This window comes from Orycteropus afer, unplaced genomic scaffold (assembly GCF_000298275.1).
Source record: "Orycteropus afer afer isolate SDZICR_OR568_19922 unplaced genomic scaffold, OryAfe1.0 scaffold00081, whole genome shotgun sequence".
NCBI classification, from domain to species: domain Eukaryota; kingdom Metazoa; phylum Chordata; class Mammalia; order Tubulidentata; family Orycteropodidae; genus Orycteropus; species Orycteropus afer.
This window is the reverse complement of record NW_006921668.1, coordinates 7,942,029-7,961,136: the sequence shown is the minus strand read 5'-3', so window position 1 is coordinate 7,961,136 and position 19,108 is coordinate 7,942,029. Positions and strand designations below refer to the sequence as shown.

The 19,108-nt window shown below is 35.8% G+C and overlaps 1 protein-coding gene across 1 annotated transcript in view; it reads left to right on the top strand.

Moving 5' to 3' along the window:
* The window catches only part of RBM26 (RNA binding motif protein 26), a 104,428-nt gene extending 85,644 nt beyond the window's left edge, over positions 1-18,784 (top strand). Inside the window, exons 21-22 of the mRNA XM_042781036.1 lie at positions 16,937-17,050; positions 18,695-18,784. Coding sequence (XP_042636970.1) covers positions 16,937-17,050; positions 18,695-18,784 — 204 coding nt within the window. The remainder of the gene's footprint in view (positions 1-16,936; positions 17,051-18,694) is intronic.
* The last annotated feature ends 324 nt before the right edge of the window (positions 18,785-19,108 follow it).

Here is a 19,108-nt window from a genome sequence, read left to right as displayed (position 1 = left end):
TTTGTACGTAACTTTTTGTTTTTCCCGTGCTGCTTTCAGGATTCTGTCTTTGTCTTTGGTGTTGATGAGTTTGATGATGATGTGTCTTGGTGATTTTCTTTTGGGGTCTATCCTGTTGGTGTTCGTTGGACTTCCTGAGTGGATATATTTTCATCTTTCATCATATCAGGAAAGTTCTCCATCAAATCTTGGACAATTTTCTCAGTGGTTTTGTTTTTCTCTTCTTGTTCTGGAATTCCAGTGACACGTAAGTTACTCCTTTTGGTGGTATCCCACACGAACCTTAGACTATCTTCATTTTGCTTTGATTTTTGTTCTGATTGATCCCTTTCCAAAGAAGTATTCAGGTATTTGTCTTCAATCTCATTAATTCTGCCTTCGATTGCATCAATTCTACTCCTTTGCCCTTCCAATGTGTTATTTATCTCTGACAGTTTAGTATTAATCTTCTGGATTTCTATCTGTAGATTTAGAATCATTTCTAATTTCTCATTTGTTCTGTCATTTTGTTCTTGTATTTTCTTCCATAATTCTTCGAAGGTTTTTTCTGTGTTTTCTTTGGTCTGTCTTTCAATCCTTTGAAGATACCTAAAGATAATTCTTTTGAATTCCTTACCAGAGAGTTCCAATGCTGCTTCTTCCTCAGGGATGTATTCTGGGTCTGTATCCTGCTCCCTTGTTTCTACCACTTTATCCTGCTTCTTTGTTTGGGCTGTGATGGTCTGTTGTCTCCGAGGCATCGTGGCATTGTTTTATTTAGATCTCTGTTAACTGTTTGTGAAGAGCAGCCAAGGGTGAGTCAGGCTCTTCTTGGTGGTTTTTTATAGTCAGCCCGTTGGTGGAGAAGGAGGTGTAGTGGCTGTCACTCAGTAAGTGAAGTTGCAGGAAGTGTGGGTGTAGTTGTGTCTTATGGGGACTGTTGTTGTCTCAATGAGACACAAATTACAGTCAAATAACCTTCAAAAAAAACTTGTCAGTCTTGCAGGTCCCGAGTGTCCTTGGGATTGCTGGAAAGCAGAACGTGTTCTTAAGCCCCAGGAATCTTCGAGAGCGCTGTCTCTTTAAATATTCAAAATAGTCAAGCTGCTTTTTAAACCTTCTAAATGGCGGCGCCCTCTGGACTGGCAAAAGTCCATAGCTTAGCCCATTTTTCTCTTCACCTTCTCTGTTTGTTCCCCAGCCACCGTGCACAGTCCTCTGTGCAATCCCTGGCTAGCTGGGTGATTTTTATGTTAATTCTTAAGTCCTACCACCCCAGGAATCTGCAAGAGTGCTGCTGTCTCTTTAAATATCCAAAATAGTCAAGCCGCTTTTTAAACCTTCAAAATGGCAGCGCCCTCTGGACTGACAAAAGTCCACAGCTCAGCCCACTTTTCTCTTCACCTTCTCTGTTTGTTCCCCAGCCACCATGCACAGTCCTCCGTGCAGTCCCTGGCTAGCAGGGTGATTTTTAGGTTAATTCTTAAGTCCTACCACCACTTGGGAATCTGCAAGCTGTCTGTGCCATCAGGATCTCTCACCACTGTTGCCAGACCGCAGCTCCGTATGTCTCCTTTTTTGGTATTTTCATGCAAATTCTTCTGGTTGGGTTTAGTCCACTTCTATATCCTTCCCTTCAAGGCTCAGGGGTCCAGGATTATCTTCTGTGTCTGTGTTAATTGGTTTCCCTTTTCTTTGTTGAAGAGGGTCTATGCAGTCTTTCTGCCTAGTCCGCCATCTTGCTGGAACTCCCCAGATGTTAGTGTTTTTTATAATGTGGTTGTTTAATGTAACTCTTGCCTAAACACTGTGTAACTGTGATTCTTAGACACAGTAAGAAAGTTACTTTTAGCTTTCTTTTATAAATTAACAACAACAAAAAGTTCACTGCCATTGAGTTGAATCTGACTCATAGCAATCTCCATTGGGTTTCCAAGGATGTATGTAAATCTTTATGGCGGCAAACTTGTTCCATATGAAGTTCGTGGAGCAGCTGATAGGTGTGAACTACTGCCCTTTTGATTAGCAGCCAAATAGCTTAACCATTACACCAACAGAGCTCCTTCTTTTATAGATTAGCTCTTTCATTATTACTACTAAAAGTTTAAGGTACACTAGGACTGTAGCCTCAGTTGTTTTGGAAGGACACATACCCCAGTGCAGTTTTCCCTCCGATCCTTTTGCACAGCATTGGTTTTGTAGGAGCTCCCCTAATAATGGGTTCTTTTGTCAGATAACTTTATTCTGTATTCTCCATTTAGAATCTCAATCTAAATGGCTTTGAGGTAAACAAATCTGTTAAATTTGCTTGGCCCAGTGTGTTTCACATTTACTTGTCCCTGAACCATTCTTCATGTAAGACATGGAACCCACTGTATCGCTTCTTTTTATGAATTTTTTCCTTCCTCCTCCATTTGTCAGATCTTCAGCCTTTATTTTCTTGTTTGTGTGCACCTGCCTTCCTTCTTCCTAATTTGCTGCAAACTTGGATGAATATGTGTAAGAGTAACTAAGCAAAGGGCTGGTGGCAAGCCTATCAATAAAATGCTTTACTTTAAAACAGACTTTTCTTTTCATACTTCATAGTATAGAAATTTCAAACATATATATTTATATATAGATATAGATATATATAAGTAGAATTGTAAGATGAACAACTCCTTTATGTTCATCATCCAGTTTCAGCACTTCATCATAGTTTGTCTGTACTCTTCCTTACCCTGCCTTTCACCCTTCACATTATTTTAGAGACACCCCACTCATATCATTTCATCTGTAAAGATTTCAGTGGGCATCTTCCAATTAAAAAAAATACCTCACTCACTGCTGTTGAGTTGATTCCGAGTTATAGCAACCCCTCCTTGGGTTTCTGAGGTAGTACCTCAGAAGTAGATTGCCAAATCTTCCTTTGGAGGAGTGGCTGGTGGGTTTGAACTGCCAGCCTTCTGGTTAGCAGTCAAATGACATAGGTACTATGCCACCAGAGCTCCAAAGTAATAATGCCCTTAACAACATAAAACATAATATTATTATTACACCTAAAAAATGATAGATGTTTTCTAAATACTGTCAAATGCTTGATAATATTTATGCTTCCCTGATTTTCTGATAATTTTTTTACTCAACTTTGTTTAAATAAGTATACAAATAAAGTTCATACTTTGATATTGCCTGAGTGGTATTATAGAGTCATGACCCCATAGATTTAAACATTTCATGGGCATCAATTAATTATTCTCAACTATTGTTCCTCAGATTGTGCCATCTTTTGTTTGTTGGAGACTATTCAAATTGGCTCTAGAGTCCTTTTGACAAGACCTTAGTGACCTTTGATTGTTTCCTCTCTTTCTGTTAGGAAGTAATGTTCTCAGTGTATCTTAAATGTTTTCACTTCTAGTCCTAGAATTGGCCATTTCTTTCTCTAAAGAGCTCAGATCCTTTTTTAAGGCAAAGGTATTTATAGACCACAATCTGGGGCATAGGAATACTCAACTACTATTGGTTGTTTCACTGTCATTAATCCTTTTCAGTGATCAGAGGTGAGAATGCAAAGAAAAGAAAAAAGTATATGTGTGTATGTATTAGGAGCTCTGGTGGCATAGTGCTTAAGGCATTTGACTGCTAACCAGAAGGCTGGCAGTTCAAACCCACCAACCACTCCTCGGAAGGAAGATGGGGCAATCTACTTCTGTAGTGATACTGCCTCGGAAACCCAAGGAGGGGTCGTTATGAGTCAGATACAACTCTATGGCAGTGCATTTTGTTTTTTGTTGTTTGTTATGGTGTTGAAATTTGTTGCTAACGTGTTTGAGTCTTTTTACTACTTAAAAAGGTAGTTTTAAATTTGATTTCTGAAATTAATTTTTGAATAAACAATACGGATTCATGACATAAGAAGACCATAGGTTGCACAGTAAGAAGTAAATCATCTTTTCATCTTTATGTCTAAATTTAGTCTTTAGTTTTCTGCTCAGAGATTACACATGATTTTTAGAGGTTTTTGTTTGTTTATTTTGAGAATGAATATATGAATTTATAAGGATACATGAATGACTTTTTTCCTCACATAAGTGATAGCATAATATGTGTTGTGTTCTTCACCTTGACCTTATGCTTAACAGTTTATCCTGCAAATCATTTCCTATCAAGAGCTCTATTATTCTTTGTTAATTATTGCATAAATATTCCATTATATGGCTGTACCAAAATGTAATCAACCAATACTTTATTGATGGACTTTCAATTGTTTCTAGTCCTTTAATGTGTATAAGTGAATATTTTTGGTGCATACTTGGCTCTGTTTATGTGAATGTATCTATAGGTTTTATTCTTTGGTGCATAATTGCTCTGTGAAACACTGTGCATTTTGATTTTTAATAGTTCTAAAACTGCACTCCATACAGGTTATACCCATTTGCATGTTCATCAAAGATGTGTGAGTGCCTTTTTCCCACCTTCTTGCTGTAGTTTGTACTTTCCCTAATGGTTTTACCACTTTTCTTACCAAAAATCCACGGGTATGAATTTGTCCTCACTTTTGCCAGCAGTGAGGTTATCAGTTTTATCTTTTATCAGTAAAATAGCTGCTCTTTTTAGTTTGATAAAGATATCTTTATCTTATGATTGAAATTCAATAGTTTTCATACATTTAAATACCATCCTATTTCCATCAACTGTTAATATTATTTGCTCATTGTTCTATGAGTTGTTTATTATTCTGTTTTTTCTTACTGAATTGAGCTATAGTTCAGAAACCTTTCACCTGTATGAGATGATATTTTCCCATGTTCTTTTCTAGTACTTTTATAGTTTTTGTCATCCCTTTTTCAGTTTTTAGATTTTGCACTCATAGTTGTTTGCATTCATATAGAATTTATTTGGTATAGGGAATGAGACAGGGAAACAGCTTTATTTTATTGAATATAGTTTGTCCAACTGATAACAAACACAAATTTCACTTAAATAGATTTATATAGATTTCATTGTTTGTATTGTTTAGTTTTTCTGCGTTTTTGTTGAGTTTCCTTCCAGTTGTTCTTTCATTGAAAGTGGTGTATTAAAGTCTCCCACTATGACTTTTATTTGCCTTTTCAACTCTTTTAAAAAGTTTGATTTATATATTTTGGGACTCATTCGTTGTGTCCGTAGATATTTATTATGGCTATATCTTCTTGTTCAATTGATCCTTTAATCATTATATAATGCCCTGCCTTGTCTGGTGTGGTGTCCAAGTCAATTTGATCAGAAATTAATGTTACCACTCCTGCTTGTTAACAGTGCTGCTATTTGCTTGATATATCTTTTTGGGCCTTTGAATTTTATTCTATTTTTGTCTTTGTTTCCAAGGTGTGTCTCTTGTAGACAACATATTGATGGGTTTTGGTTTCTTACCCAATCTGCAACTCTTCGTCTCTTGAGTGGTGCATTTAATCCATTGACATTCAGTGTTATTATCGACAAGTATGAATTGGTTGCTGTCATTTTGTTAGGTGTTTTTTCATGGTGTTCCTGGTTGCTTTGTTCCGTATAATTTTCTATGCTGAGCTCATTTTGTTTATGAATCATGTTATCATTTCCTTTGTTGCTGCTGCTTTAGTATTTGCTGAATATTTGTGCTTGTCCTCTTTTTTATTGTGATGTGAAGATTTATCTTTTTTTTTTTTTTTTGAGGTTACCCTGTGATTTATAATTTTCTCCCAGAGTTTAGAACAGTCCATTCTATCTTAAAACTCTCTTGACTTCCTCACATTTAGAACTTCTGTAACTACACAGTATTTGCTCTTTTTGGTTTGTAGTTATCCTCATTTTCCAATTGATGTCTCTGGTTCCTTGTTTACAATCTTGTAAACTTATTTTACTTTAGATACTTCCATAGCTGTGTTGGTTTCTGGATTATGTCATCTTGTGTATTAATGGTCGGTTGTTGTTTGCTATTCTTTGTTCTCTGTTCAAAGGACTCCCTTTAGTATCTCCTGTAAGTTTGGTTTGGTTTTATCCAATTCCCTTAGTTTCTGCTTATCTGTAAATGTCCTAATTTCACCATCATATTTGAGGGACAGTTTTGAGAGGTGGGTAATTCTTGGTTGGAAATTTTTCTCTTTCAGGGTTTTATATATACCATCCTATTGCCTTCTCACTTTCATGGTTTCTGCTGAGAAATCAGAGCTTATTCTTATTGGTTGCCTTTTTAAGTAACTTTTCGTTTTTCCTGTGCTGCTTTCAGGATTCTTTCTTTGTCTTTGGTTTTACTGAGTTTTATGATGGTACGTCTTGGTTATTTTCTTAGTGGGTCTATCCTGTTTGGGGTTCGTTGGAGTTTCTAAATGGATATCTTTGCATCTTTCATCATATCAGGGAAGTTCTCCTCCATCAAATCTTGGACAATTTTCTCAGTGGTTTTATTTTTCTTTTCTTGTTCTGAAATTCCAATTACATGTAGGTTATTCCTTTTGATGGTATCCCAGATGAACCTTAGGCTTTCTTTATTTTGTTTTGATCTATTTTCTGATTGATCCGTTTCCAAAGTAGTATTCAAGTATTTGTGTTCAGTCTCGTTAATTCTGTTTTCCATTAATTCAGTTCTACTTTGCCCTTTCAATGTGTTATCTATTTCTGACAATTTAGTATTAATCATTTGGATTTCTATCTGTAGATTTTGAATCATTTCCAATTTTTCATTTCTTTTGTCATTTTGTTCTTGCATTTTCTTCCAAAATTGTTCTAGAGTTTTATCTGTGTTTTCCTTAATTTTGTCATTGTTTTCCTTGATCTGTCTCTCAATCCTTTGAAGATACCTAAATATAATTCCTTATCAGGAAGTTGCAGTGCTGCCTCTTCCTCAAGGATGTGTTTTGGGTCTGTGTCTTGCTCCCTTATTTCTACCACTTTATCTTCTTTGTGTGGACTGTGATGGTCTGTTGTCTCTGAGATATTGTGTCGTTGTTGTATTTAGATCTCTGTTAACTGTTTCTGAAGTGCAGCTAAGGGTGTCTTAGGCTCTTACTGGTTGTTTATCATTGGCCAGTTTGTGGAGAAGGAAGTGGTCACTGTCACTCAGTAAGTGAAGCTTCAAGAGAGGTGGGTGTAGTTATGTCCTATGAGCACTGTTGCTGTCTCCCCCTCAGACAAAAATAACAATTAAGCAACCATCAAAAAAATAAAAGCAGGTGGACAAAGCACACCATGTAATTACACAGGAACAAGAATAAACAAACAACAAAAAAGATAAAAAGAAAGAAAAAGAAAAAAAACTCACAATCTGCAGTGAGGGCAATAGGAGAAAAAAGGTGGAATAGGACAAAAATGAGGAAAAACATGGGAAAAATGCAAAAAGAAAAACAAGGAATAGGGTTAACCACAAGTAAAAAAAGTTGGAACCAGGAACAGGGAAAAGAGAAAAAGCTGAAAACTGAAACTTGGGAAGAATAAAGAATAATAATCAAAAGGACAGTAACAATAATAATAATATTTTAAAACAGACAAAAACAACTAAAAAAAAATCTGGGTGGAGTGGTGCACCCAGGCTCCATCAGAGCACACAGACTGGGATGGAATTCCTGCCAGCCTAGAAGGTGGGTGGGAGTGAGGGATGTCCGTATCTCCGTTCACCAAGAGGGTCTGGTGTATAAGAGTAATAGGGGAATATCACACTTTTCTGCTCATTGGTGTCTGGAATGTCCTTGTGGTTCCCAGCAAGCAGAGCCTATTCTTAACTCCTGGAATTTGGGAGAACGCTGTTGCTTTAAATATCCAAAATGGTCAAACCGCTTATAAACATTCAGAATGGCTACATCCTCCAGACAGGCAAAAGTCCACACAGCTCAGCCCGCCTTCCCCTTTGCTTCTTCCTCTTTTATTCACCAGCCACCAGTGCAGTCCTCCATGCACCCTTTGGTTAGCAGGGCTGATTTTTAGGCTAATTCTTAGGTCCTAACACCACTTAGCAATAACCAAGCTGTCTGTGCCATCAGGATCGCTGCCAGACCGTCTCCTTTTCTGGTGTTTTCATGCAAATTCTTCTGCTAGTTGGAGTTTAGTCCACTGTTATATCCTTCCCTTCAAAGCTCAGGGCTCCAGGATTATCTGTATCTGTGTTAATTGGTTCCCCTTTTCTTTGTTGAAGAGGGTCTGTGCAGTCTTTCTGCCTATTCTGCCGTCTTAGTGGAACTCTCCTCTCTCCTATTCTTATTTCTTTCTTTTTGTGTTTGTACACTTAGCCCCACCTTTCACCTTTATGGTTTTCATGTGGACATAAAAATAAAACACATTGAGACATCATGTTCTTATTAAAGTTTTGTAAATAGTTATGCATTTAATTTTAGAAAATGCATTTTAGTGAAATGTTTGCAGAATTCGTAAAGCACTGCCATAGTACTTTGTTATAAAAACTACTGATCTAGTTCATATTATTATTACTATTAAGTGACAGTAATTAATACAGTATGATACTGGATGTAGCCAAAAGATTCTGAAGATTATGAAGAGAAAATATCATCAGAGTAATCAGGAGTATTCTGAAAGTTATGACGAGTGATACTGAATTCCCTACTTGGTGGTGGCTATTAGGTGCTATTCAGTCTATTTTTGACACATAGTGATACCATCTGAACAGAATAGAAGAACTGCCTCATAGGCTTTCCTAGGCTGTAATCTTTAAGGGAGTAAATTGCCAGGTGTTTTCTTCTGTAGAGCTGCTAGATGGTTTCAAACTGCTAACCTTTCAGTTTGGAGCCAAGTACTTAACAATTGTACCATCAGGGCTCCTTTTGAATTCACTATAAGACAATGGGGAGCTGTGGTAGTGTATTTTCTGAGGCACTTGACTGCTAACCAGAAGGCTGACATTTTATACCTACTAGCCACTCCTCCGAAGGAAGGTTGGGCAATCTACTTCCATAGTGATAACACCTCAAAAACCCAAGCAGGGGTTGCTATGACTCAGGTCCGATCAGTGGCACATAACAATAACAACAACATAAGACACTGAATTAAAGTAATACAGTAATGGTGTGCAATAGACAGAGAATATAACAGTATAGTCCAGAAATACACCTAAGTATGTGAAAGGGTTTTAGTGGGTCACAAAAATGATATTTTACATCCAGGAATAAAATGTTAGTAAATGATATTGAGACAACTGACTATTTATTTGGAAAATCTAAGGCATTATATTCATTTTATTTTTTAATTCAAATTAAATTGGAGTTTCAATTTTTTTAAAAAAATGCATCTTACTGAAATATAATTTATGTACAGTGAAATACTCAAAACTAAAGTGACATGGGTCAGTGCATTTTTTTTTTTTCAGTGTTCCCTCCCCTCCACTCCACCCCAGGCGACCAACAAAGAAAGTTTCCCTCCATATATAAACCTTTCCTTGACCCTCCTTAATAGAGAACTCATACTATATTTGTCCTTCTGTGATTGACTTATTTCACTCAGCATAATGTCCTCCAAGTTCGTTCATATTATGAGGTGTTTTGCAGACTATACATTATTCTTTATTGCTGCATAACATTCCATTTTGTGTATGTACCATAGTTTGGTCATCCTCTCTTTCACTATAAATCTTAGAGATAAGTCTTTTGCCAGATATGTAATTACTGGCAAATATGAATTTGTTGCTGTCATTTTTGTTATGTGCTTTTCATGGTGTCAGTTTCTTTATTCCATATAATTTTCTATTCTGAGCTCATTTTGTTTATGAATCATGTTACCACTTCCTTCATTGCTATTGTTTTAGTATTTGCTGAATGTTTATGGTGGTCCTCTTTTTTGATGTGAAGGTTTATCATTTTTCTTTGAGGTTACCCTGTGATTTATAGTTTTCTTCCCAAGTTTAGAACAGTCCATTCTATCTTGTGGTTGTCTTGACTTTCCTACCATCTAGAAGTTCTATAATGGCACAGTTTTTCCCCTCTCTTTGGTTTGTAGTTGTCCTCATTTGTCAATTGATGTCTCTGGTTCCCTGTTTACAGTCTTGGCTTCTTTATTTTGGATACTTCCATAGCTGGGTTGGTTTCTGGGTTATATTATCATGTGTATTAATGATGAGCTGTTGTTGGCTGTTGTTGCTTCTCTGTCCAAAGGGTTCCCTTTAGCTTCTCTTGTAAGGTTGGTCTGATTTTAAGAAATTCCCTTAATTTCTGCATATCTGGACATGTCCTAATTTCACCATCATTTTTGAGGGACAGTTTTGCTGGGTACATAATTCTTGGTTGGAACTGTTTCTCTTTCAGGGTTTTATATATACCATCCCATTGCCTTCTGGACTACATGGTTTCTGCTGAGAAATCTAAGCTTAGTCTTATTGGTTGCCTCTTGTAGGTAACTTTTCCATTTTCCTGTGCTACTCTCATGTTTCTTTCTTTTTCTTTCGTTTTGGTGAGTTTGATGATGATATGTCTTGGTGATTTTCTTTTGGGGTCTGTCCTGTTTGGGGTTTATTGGACTTCCTGAATGAATATATTCTCATCTTTCATCATACCAGGATAATTCTCTTCCAACAAATCTTTGACAATTTTCTCTGTGGTTTTATCTGTCTCTTCCTGTTCTGGAATTCTGATTACATGTAGGTTATTCCCTTTTGATGGTATCCCACATGAACCTTAAGCTTTCTTCATTTTGTTTTGATCTTTTTTTCTGATTTATCCCTTTCCATAGAAGTGTTCAGGTATTTGCTTTCAATCTCCATAATTCTGTTTTCCGTTGATTCAGTTCTGCTCCTTTGCCCATTCAATGTCTTATCTATTTCTGAAAATTTATTATTAATCTTCTGGATTTCTGTGTACAGATTTTGTATCGTTGCTAATTTTTCATTTATTTTGTCACTTTATTCTTGTATTGTCTTTCAAAATTGTTCTAGGGTTTTCTCTGTGTTTTCCTTGATCTGTCTCTCATTTTGTTAAAGGTACTTAAATATAATTCTTTTGAATTCCTTATCAGGGAGTTCTAATGCTGCGTCTTCCTCAGAAATATGTTTAGGGTCTGTATTCTGGTCCCTTGTTTCCACTGCTTTATCTTGCTTCTTTGTGTGGACTGTGATGTTCTGTTGTCTCTGAGGCATTGTGATGTTTTTGTGGTTACATTTAATTGGTGATTGTATGTTGAAGTGACTTGCCTATGATTATCATTTTCTTTGTTTTGTTTGTATATTATCTACACAAGCAGAATACTGTACTGTGCTCCTCTGTTTACTAGTCGATAGCACTTATACACTCACCACTTGTCTCCTTTCCTGTTGTCAGCCTCTCGTATGTCCTTGCTGACCTTGGCAAACAGTGTATTCTTAGGTCCCTGGAATCTGAATGAGAATGCTATCACTTTAAAATCCAAAATGATTGCCACTTGTAAAGATTCAACATGGCTGTGCCCTCGGTCACTTTAAATATCCATAACGGCTGCCGCTTGTAACCATTCAAAATGGCTGCGCCCTTGGTCATTTTAGATATCCATAATGGCTGCTGTGTGTAAACAGTCAAAATGGCTGCACCCTCTGGATAGTGGAAAGTCAACAGCTCAGGTTGTCTCCCTCTTGCTGTTTCCCTTCCTATTCATAGGCTACTAGCGCAGTCATCCCTGCAGCCTTTGGTGACCAGGGCTGATCTTTATTTAGGTCAATTCTCAGGTTCCCACACCACTTGGAAACATTCAAGCCATTGGTCCCGTCAGAGTAGCTGACAGTCCACAGTTCCACCATGTCTGTACTCACTTGTTTTTGTTCAGGTTTTTCCACTAGTTGGTGCCTAATTCACTTCTGTATAGTTCCTTTCAAAGCTTAGGGCTCCAAAATTATCTTCTGTATATCTGTCAGTTGGTTTTTCTTTTCTGTGTTGAAGACGGTCTGTGTCGCTTGTCTGCCTGTTCCTCCATCTTACCAGAAGTCCCACCCAGATCTCTAATTTTTTATTTTTTTAATACATAAGACTGCTAAAAAGGGAATTTTTGAAATAATCTTAATGTGAAAAAGGCTTTTCTGGGCATATCTGAAAGCTGTAAAGGAAAATATTGATAAATTTGAGTAAATGAAAATTTTGAACTTCTTTATAATAAAAACAGGAGAGAGCCCAGGGACACAACAGGTGGTTCTGGATAGAAAGGGACAAAAATGTAGAAAATGCAAATTCTTAAAAAAAAAAAAAAAGTGGTATTTACTTAACCAGTAGAGACTTAAGGTATCCCCCAAGACCATTGCCCTAGTCTTTGAACTGAGACCATTCCTGGAGGTCTCCTTTCAGCTAAATAATAGATCAGCTTATAAAATTAACAACATCACTTATAAGTACTATGCTCTTTATTAAAAAAGAAAAAAAAATCTTCTTTATGAACAGTCAACATTTACCCTAAAGCATAGATGAGAAAGCAAGAGGGGAGATAGACAAGCTAGGTTAAGGGAAGTAGAACTAGAACAGAAGTAACGAGAGTGTTGACAAACTGTGGAAAATGTAACCAGCATCACTGAACAATATGTATTGAAATTGTTAAGTAGGAAAGTAATTTGGGTGATCTACTTCTGTAGTGATATCACCTTGGAAACCCAAGGAGAGGTCATTATGAGTCCGATCCAACTTGATGGCAGTGGGAATTTGCTGTGTGAACTTTCACCAAAAACACAATAAACTAGAACAGCCTCTGTGCCTCCAATACATACATGTATCATAAACAAAATCAAAGTCTGGACATAAAAAATTTGGCATAAATATAACAAAATCTCAGTCAATTAGAAAAATAAGCAGGCCAGATCTTGAAAATAGAAAACATTTTATTCCTCTGGAAAGCCAAACAAAGTTTACAGGTTCATGTCTGTGACTAAAAAAAAGTGTTTTAATAATGCTAAGTATATAATACTGCCACTCAAACAAAGTGACAGATCACTTTATAGGCATGGAAAGATATCTGAAAGATTAGGTTAATAAAATATATATGGAAGTTATAAAACCAGTAAAGTATTGTTGCCATATACATATCATACAGTTGTGTATACACAGACCTTTTTTGTTTGTGTATAGAAAAATATTTGTAGGATTTTATTCCATATTCTTGTAGAATAGTAGTTATTTCTTGAGAGACAGGATAATTAATTTTTTTGTATTATGTGGACTGAAATTCTTGAAATTAAAAAAAACGAAAAATGTGTGGGTTACAGTGGAAATTCTTTAAAGCTTTTATTAATTTCCTGAAATAGACTGGTTTCTTGAACTCTTCTGATTATTAATTGACAAGTATAGTTTTTTATTGAAAGGAGAGTAATCATAGAATATAAATAAATGTTTCTTATACCATCATCTTAAGAAATTTACATTTTCTCAAACAAATCTGTTTTCAAATAGCAGAAGCTCAGTTATTTAAAAAATTGAGACAGCTTAATATTCAAAAGTTTTTAATGGACCAAAGTTAATAAACAATATACCTAGCTTTGACACTTACCCTGTGAATGATTTTAAAATGGAAACTCTGGACAGTTATAAACTAACCTGAGAAATGTGATAAAGTTTGTGCTGAAAAGATTTATGAAGTTAGGCCATCAGACATTTTTGTCAAGAATTTAATTGTGGAAGATGTCAGTAGCATCTTTTGCTTTTTTGACTGAATGGATACATGAATTTTATGTTAGGCATTTTTCATAAAAGAATTAGAATTTCTTTTGAGTGACTGTAGTTCCTTCCTACTTCCTCCCTATAGCTACTTCTTCCTTGTTTCCTTCCCTCCATGCACTCCTGCCCCCTGAACTGTCTCCCTGTGCATATACAACCCTTCTATTCTCTCATAATTGTTCTCTCCAAGGAGTGTATCTACGTAATGTAAATGTTCAGCTCATATGCCTGTCTTTTGTTTGGCTGGAAGCTACAGGAGTGTTCAGTTCCAGACCTGAAGGGCAGCTAGGGGCCACATAAGTACTTTAAAAATTTTTAGTTATATGGCATTGTGATGAGGCTGTGGACTAAAAAACACTATTGAGTTGCATTTTAATAGGCATGAAATCTTTTAAATTTATCATAAATTTATATGTACAGATATAAAATTTATACCTGGGGACTTTAGTATCACACAACTCATGTTCAGATGTCATTGACCATATAATTGTTTCTACATTTCATATTATGCTGTACTTTAAGATTGTACTGTAAATCTTTTGTGAGTATGAGTTATTTTGGTGTGTTGCTAACATTGATTTATGTTGGTTCATGTTACTTTAATTTGAATGCATATTTCCAAACTGGCAACTTAGTGTAGCAGGTATTTGGATTTGATTATTCCCTAACTTTAAGTCTAACCATTTTTAATTATTGTAGGAAGTGCTGTATTTTTCAATAGAAGGAATTATTTTTCCCCCATATTGAGGTATTTGTATTTGGTAATAGTGATACATCAAGCATTTTATGGTACTTGTAATCATTTGATACAATTTGAATATAATGTGAAACTTTACACATGCATAATTATTCTCTTATCTGTGAATGGTTTTTAGTTAATAGTTAACTATATATGTCATTTGTGAATTAGCAAAGAATTAAAATGCAAGAAATACATTTAGGCTACAGATCCCAATTAGACTTTGATTTGGTATCTATGGCCAGGATTGTGAAGCACTTTGGGATTGTTGTCTTGAATAACTGTTTTCATTGTACTGTAAACATGTGCATATAGTTTTTCTAGTTAAGTATTAGCCAGTAATGAAAATAGGTCTATTCAATTATAAGAAATTTTTCTGTTTTCTTTCTAAAGGAATTTCTCATTGTTAGGCTGATTTTGGAAGAAAACCACCATAAAAAAGCAAATTATAAATAGTAAATTAAAAAGTATATGACCACAAAGCAAATTAATAGATTGACTGTCTTTACTTCACAATGATTTTGTTTCACTTTGCTTTTTTTTTTTTTCCCCGTTTAACATTTTGTTGTGATTTGGGTAAAATGGTTTTCTGTTCAGCAGACCATACACATTTTATTTCATGACATTGATTACAGTCCCCACAATGTAACAGGTCTCTTCCTGCTTCCTCCCTATGTTTATCACTTCTATTTGTACTTCTTTCCTATCCCTTCCTGCCTTCTGAGATTTATTTCTAGGCAAATGCTGTCTTTTCAGTCTCATATGCTTGCTTGTTTTGATGAATGTGTACTTCCTTGGTGTTACTGTTCACCTTATATTTCTGTCTACAGTTTGGGTGAAAATTGATCCATAGAATTCTGTAAGTTCTAGGCCTGAAGCATGTTTAAGGGCTAAGGTCTCAGGAGTTCTACCAATCTCTTTCAGGCCTATTAATAAGCCTGGTCTTTTTCATGATTTTGAGCTTTGTCCCACATTTTTCTCCTACTCTATCCTTGACCTATTGTGATCCCTTTCAGAGCTGTTAGCAGTGGTAGCCAGGTACCAACTAGTTCTTCTAGTGTCATGAAGACTGAGGTTCATGTGGTCCTTTGCACAAATTGTTTCCTTGTGTTTTTTATTTTCTTCACTCTTCTTGGCTCCAGAAAGGAGAAACTTTAGATGGCCACTCATAAGCTTTTAAGACCCAGTTGATACTCATCAAAGTAAGATGTAGTACATACTCCTTGTGGACTATATTATGCCAGTTGACCTTAGTATCCTCTGAGACTATGGTACTGAGCCTCCAGACCCAGCATCTTAATCCCTGAAGGTGTTTGGTTATGGCCAGGAAGTTTTGATAACTTTGCCCCTTGTACACTCTAGTATATTCATGGATATATTTGCAGCACATATAAATACATAAAGAGCTCTGATGGCATAGTGTCTAAGGCATTTTGACTGCTAACCAGAAGGCTGGCGGTTCAAATCCACCAGCCACTCCTCGGAAGGAAGATTGGGCAATCTACTTCTGTAGAGATACCCCTCAGAAACCCAAGGAAAGATCTCTATGAGTTGGGACCAACTCGACAGCAGTGAGTCTGGGTTTTTTGGTTTTTATAAATATGTAAGAATATTCTTTGTTAAACTTGCATGTATTCGTGGGGATGGTCTGTCCTATTTGCCTTCCCATACCAATTTAGCTGTGTGTCTGTGTATATACTCATAGATTATTATTACTGTTATTGCAGAATTGTGTATGTGATAGTATTTATCTTTGTTGCCTTTGTCTTGTGCTCCTCCCATTTCTTCCTTTGCCTTGATCTTTTTTGTGCTGCCCTCCTCTGCCTTTCCCTTCACCCAAGTTAATGTGTCTACCCTCTAGTTGATGATTCAACCTCTTTTCCCTTTCACCCCCGGAAACCTTCAAAGAATGAATTGTTCCTGTGTGTAAACCTTTTCTTGACTTTTTTTTTACAGTAGTGGTTTCATACAAGGGAGCTCTGCTGGCTCAGTGGTTAAAGCATTCAGCTACAAACCATAGGGTTGGCAGTTCAAACCCACCAGCTGCTCTGTGGAAGAAAGATGAGGCAGTCTGCTTCTGTAAAGATTTATAGCCTTGGAAACCACATGAGGCAGTTCTGCTCTGTCCTGTAGTATCACTATGAGTTGTAATTGACTCAGTGGCAGTAGGTTTGGTCTCATACAATATTTGTCCTTTTGTGATTAACTAATTTCACTTAGCATAATGTCCTCTAAGTTCATTCATGTTCCAAGATGTTTTACAGATTCATTGTTCTTTAATATGGTATAGTATTCCGTTATGTGCACCATGGTTTGTTTAGCCATTCATCTGTTGATGTGCACGTTCTTGCTCTTGTGATTAATGCTGTGATGAGCATGGGTGTGCATATATCTGTTCTTGTTATAGCTCTTACTTCTGTAAGATGTATGGCTAGTAATGGGATTACTGCATCATACTATTTTTCTCTTCCAGTTTTTGAAGAAAGAGCCATACTATTTCCACAGTGGTTGTGCATTTTACAGTCCCACCATTACAGCTATTTTACTTTAAATATTAGGAATGAGTAAATTCTTTTTCTACAGAAATTATTAATGTTTTATATTCCAATATTCTTAATTATTTTAGGCTGCAGTTCATGGAGCTCGTTTCAAAGGGCAGGACCTAAAACTGGCATGGAATAAACCAGTAACTAATATTTCAGCTGTTGAAACAGAGGAAGCTGAACCCGATGAAGAGGAAGTATGTTTTTTCTTTGTTTATTTTTCACTCGTTCTTAACCCTTGAGTGTTCATGGTTTTTATATAAAATGTGATTTTATAACTGTGACTTTAACATAAAACTTTTATTTCTGAGCCATATTCCAGGCAGGGAGGTATCATATAAATGCAGTCAACTTTAAATTTTCTGGATTAATGAGAACAACTGTATATCGCTAATCTAAAGGGAATATATAAAATCACGGTCAGTTTTCATTAACTCTTAGAAGACAGTAATTATCCATTAGATTTTTATCTACAGAAATTCTTGTAACATTTTAAGTTTTAGGGTATCGATTTTACTCAGTTGGTTTATTAACATTTCAGTTTTATTTTAATTTATATCTTTTCAGTTCAGTGGAGTGAATGCCTGCTATATGGTAGCTACTGTGATAGGTATAAAAATGAATAAGACACGGTCCCTATCATCAAGGAGCTTATTATCTAAGAAGAAGGGATAGTGGCCAATACACAAGAAACCGAGAAACTAAGTATAATAAAAGGCAGATGGTATACTGAACAAAGATTTGAACAATACGCTGTGGGAACCAGAGGAAAGATTGATTTCCCCGGCCGCGCCCTCCCCCCTCCCCCCGTCTGGAAGATCTTGAAGGAGACATGACAGCGGAGCTGGGCCCTAAGTGATAAAATAGCTTTCTGTAACCAAGCGCTGGGGCTGAGAATAAACTTGCAAAAGGCATATTAGACAGAGGATTGAACTTCAGGAAAGATGTAGAAGAGTTCATTCTCTTAGGCAACAGCAGTTAGTCTGATGGCTGAGAGGTGTGGCTATATTGGCCAGTGAAGTGGGAGAAGTCTTTGAAACCAAAAACATAAATAACTTTGTTTATTCATGAAATATTTATAGGAAAAAGTTGAGGAATTTGAGAAATAAAGGTAGGTTTGGAAAGTTAGTCTGTTTTATCTATCTTAGATTTTCATAATGGCACTTCGTTTTGTTTGAAGGACATTTCAAGGCTGTTATACATATCCATAGTCAAATGCAAAAATAAAGTGTATATTTTGAAACTCATATACATGATTTGTCATTTTATATTTTAGATTATACCTTTGTCCTTCCATGAGTTTGAATTGAATGGGGAGAAAAGCAGGAGAGCTCCTGGTATTAGGTATTTTGTAAAGTTTGAAAAAGCAGTCTGAGAAGCTTTTATGAAGGGAATGGGGAATAGAAAGGAATGTTATAAAAGAAAATGGTACATACAGCAGAAAAGAGTATAAATCTTGGTAGGATTGTATATAAATTATTGATTGATATAGTGTCCAGGTTTAGGTGGGGCAAGAAGATAATATTTTCTTAAAAACATACTTATTGGGCAGTATTTTGGTAGTATAGAAGATGACATAATTTGGTAAATAGAGACAGGAGAATTGACATGTATAAGGGCTTATTTTAATATTTCATTAGTGCCTGTTTCATGAAAGCAGTAGAATAAATATTTGTAGAGAAGCCATTAAGTGGATAAAAGTTGCTTTTCTTTGTTTCTTAAATGTTCTAACTATAGAAATACCTTTTGTATTCGACTCTGTTGAGAGAGATATCAGTATTTAAAACTGTCAACTTTTTCTTTTTTTTGGGGTAAATTCCTAAATACATTTTAACCTAAAGTTTCAGGAAGAGTCTTTGGTGGATGACTCATTACTTCAAGATGATGATGAAGAAGAAGAGGACAATGAATCTCGTTCTTGGAGAAGATGATTTGACTGATCATTAATCTGGATATGCTAGAACTCTACCTGTGTTTCATTAGTATTATCTAATGTACTTTGACATATTTGTAAAAACAATTTTTGGTAAACTGTGATGAAGATGGATTTCACAAATAGACAAAAGATGAGAAAACTACCTTCTGATCTTGTATTTTGAAAGATTGATGTTTGCGTTTTATTTCAGTAAACAATTGCTAAGACATCACACTAGAAACATATGCAATGTTTTTATTACATACTTCTATTGAACGTTACAGAGTTCTTTGGGTTCTTTGTAATTTAATGAATAGGTCTGAAAACTATGACCAATACT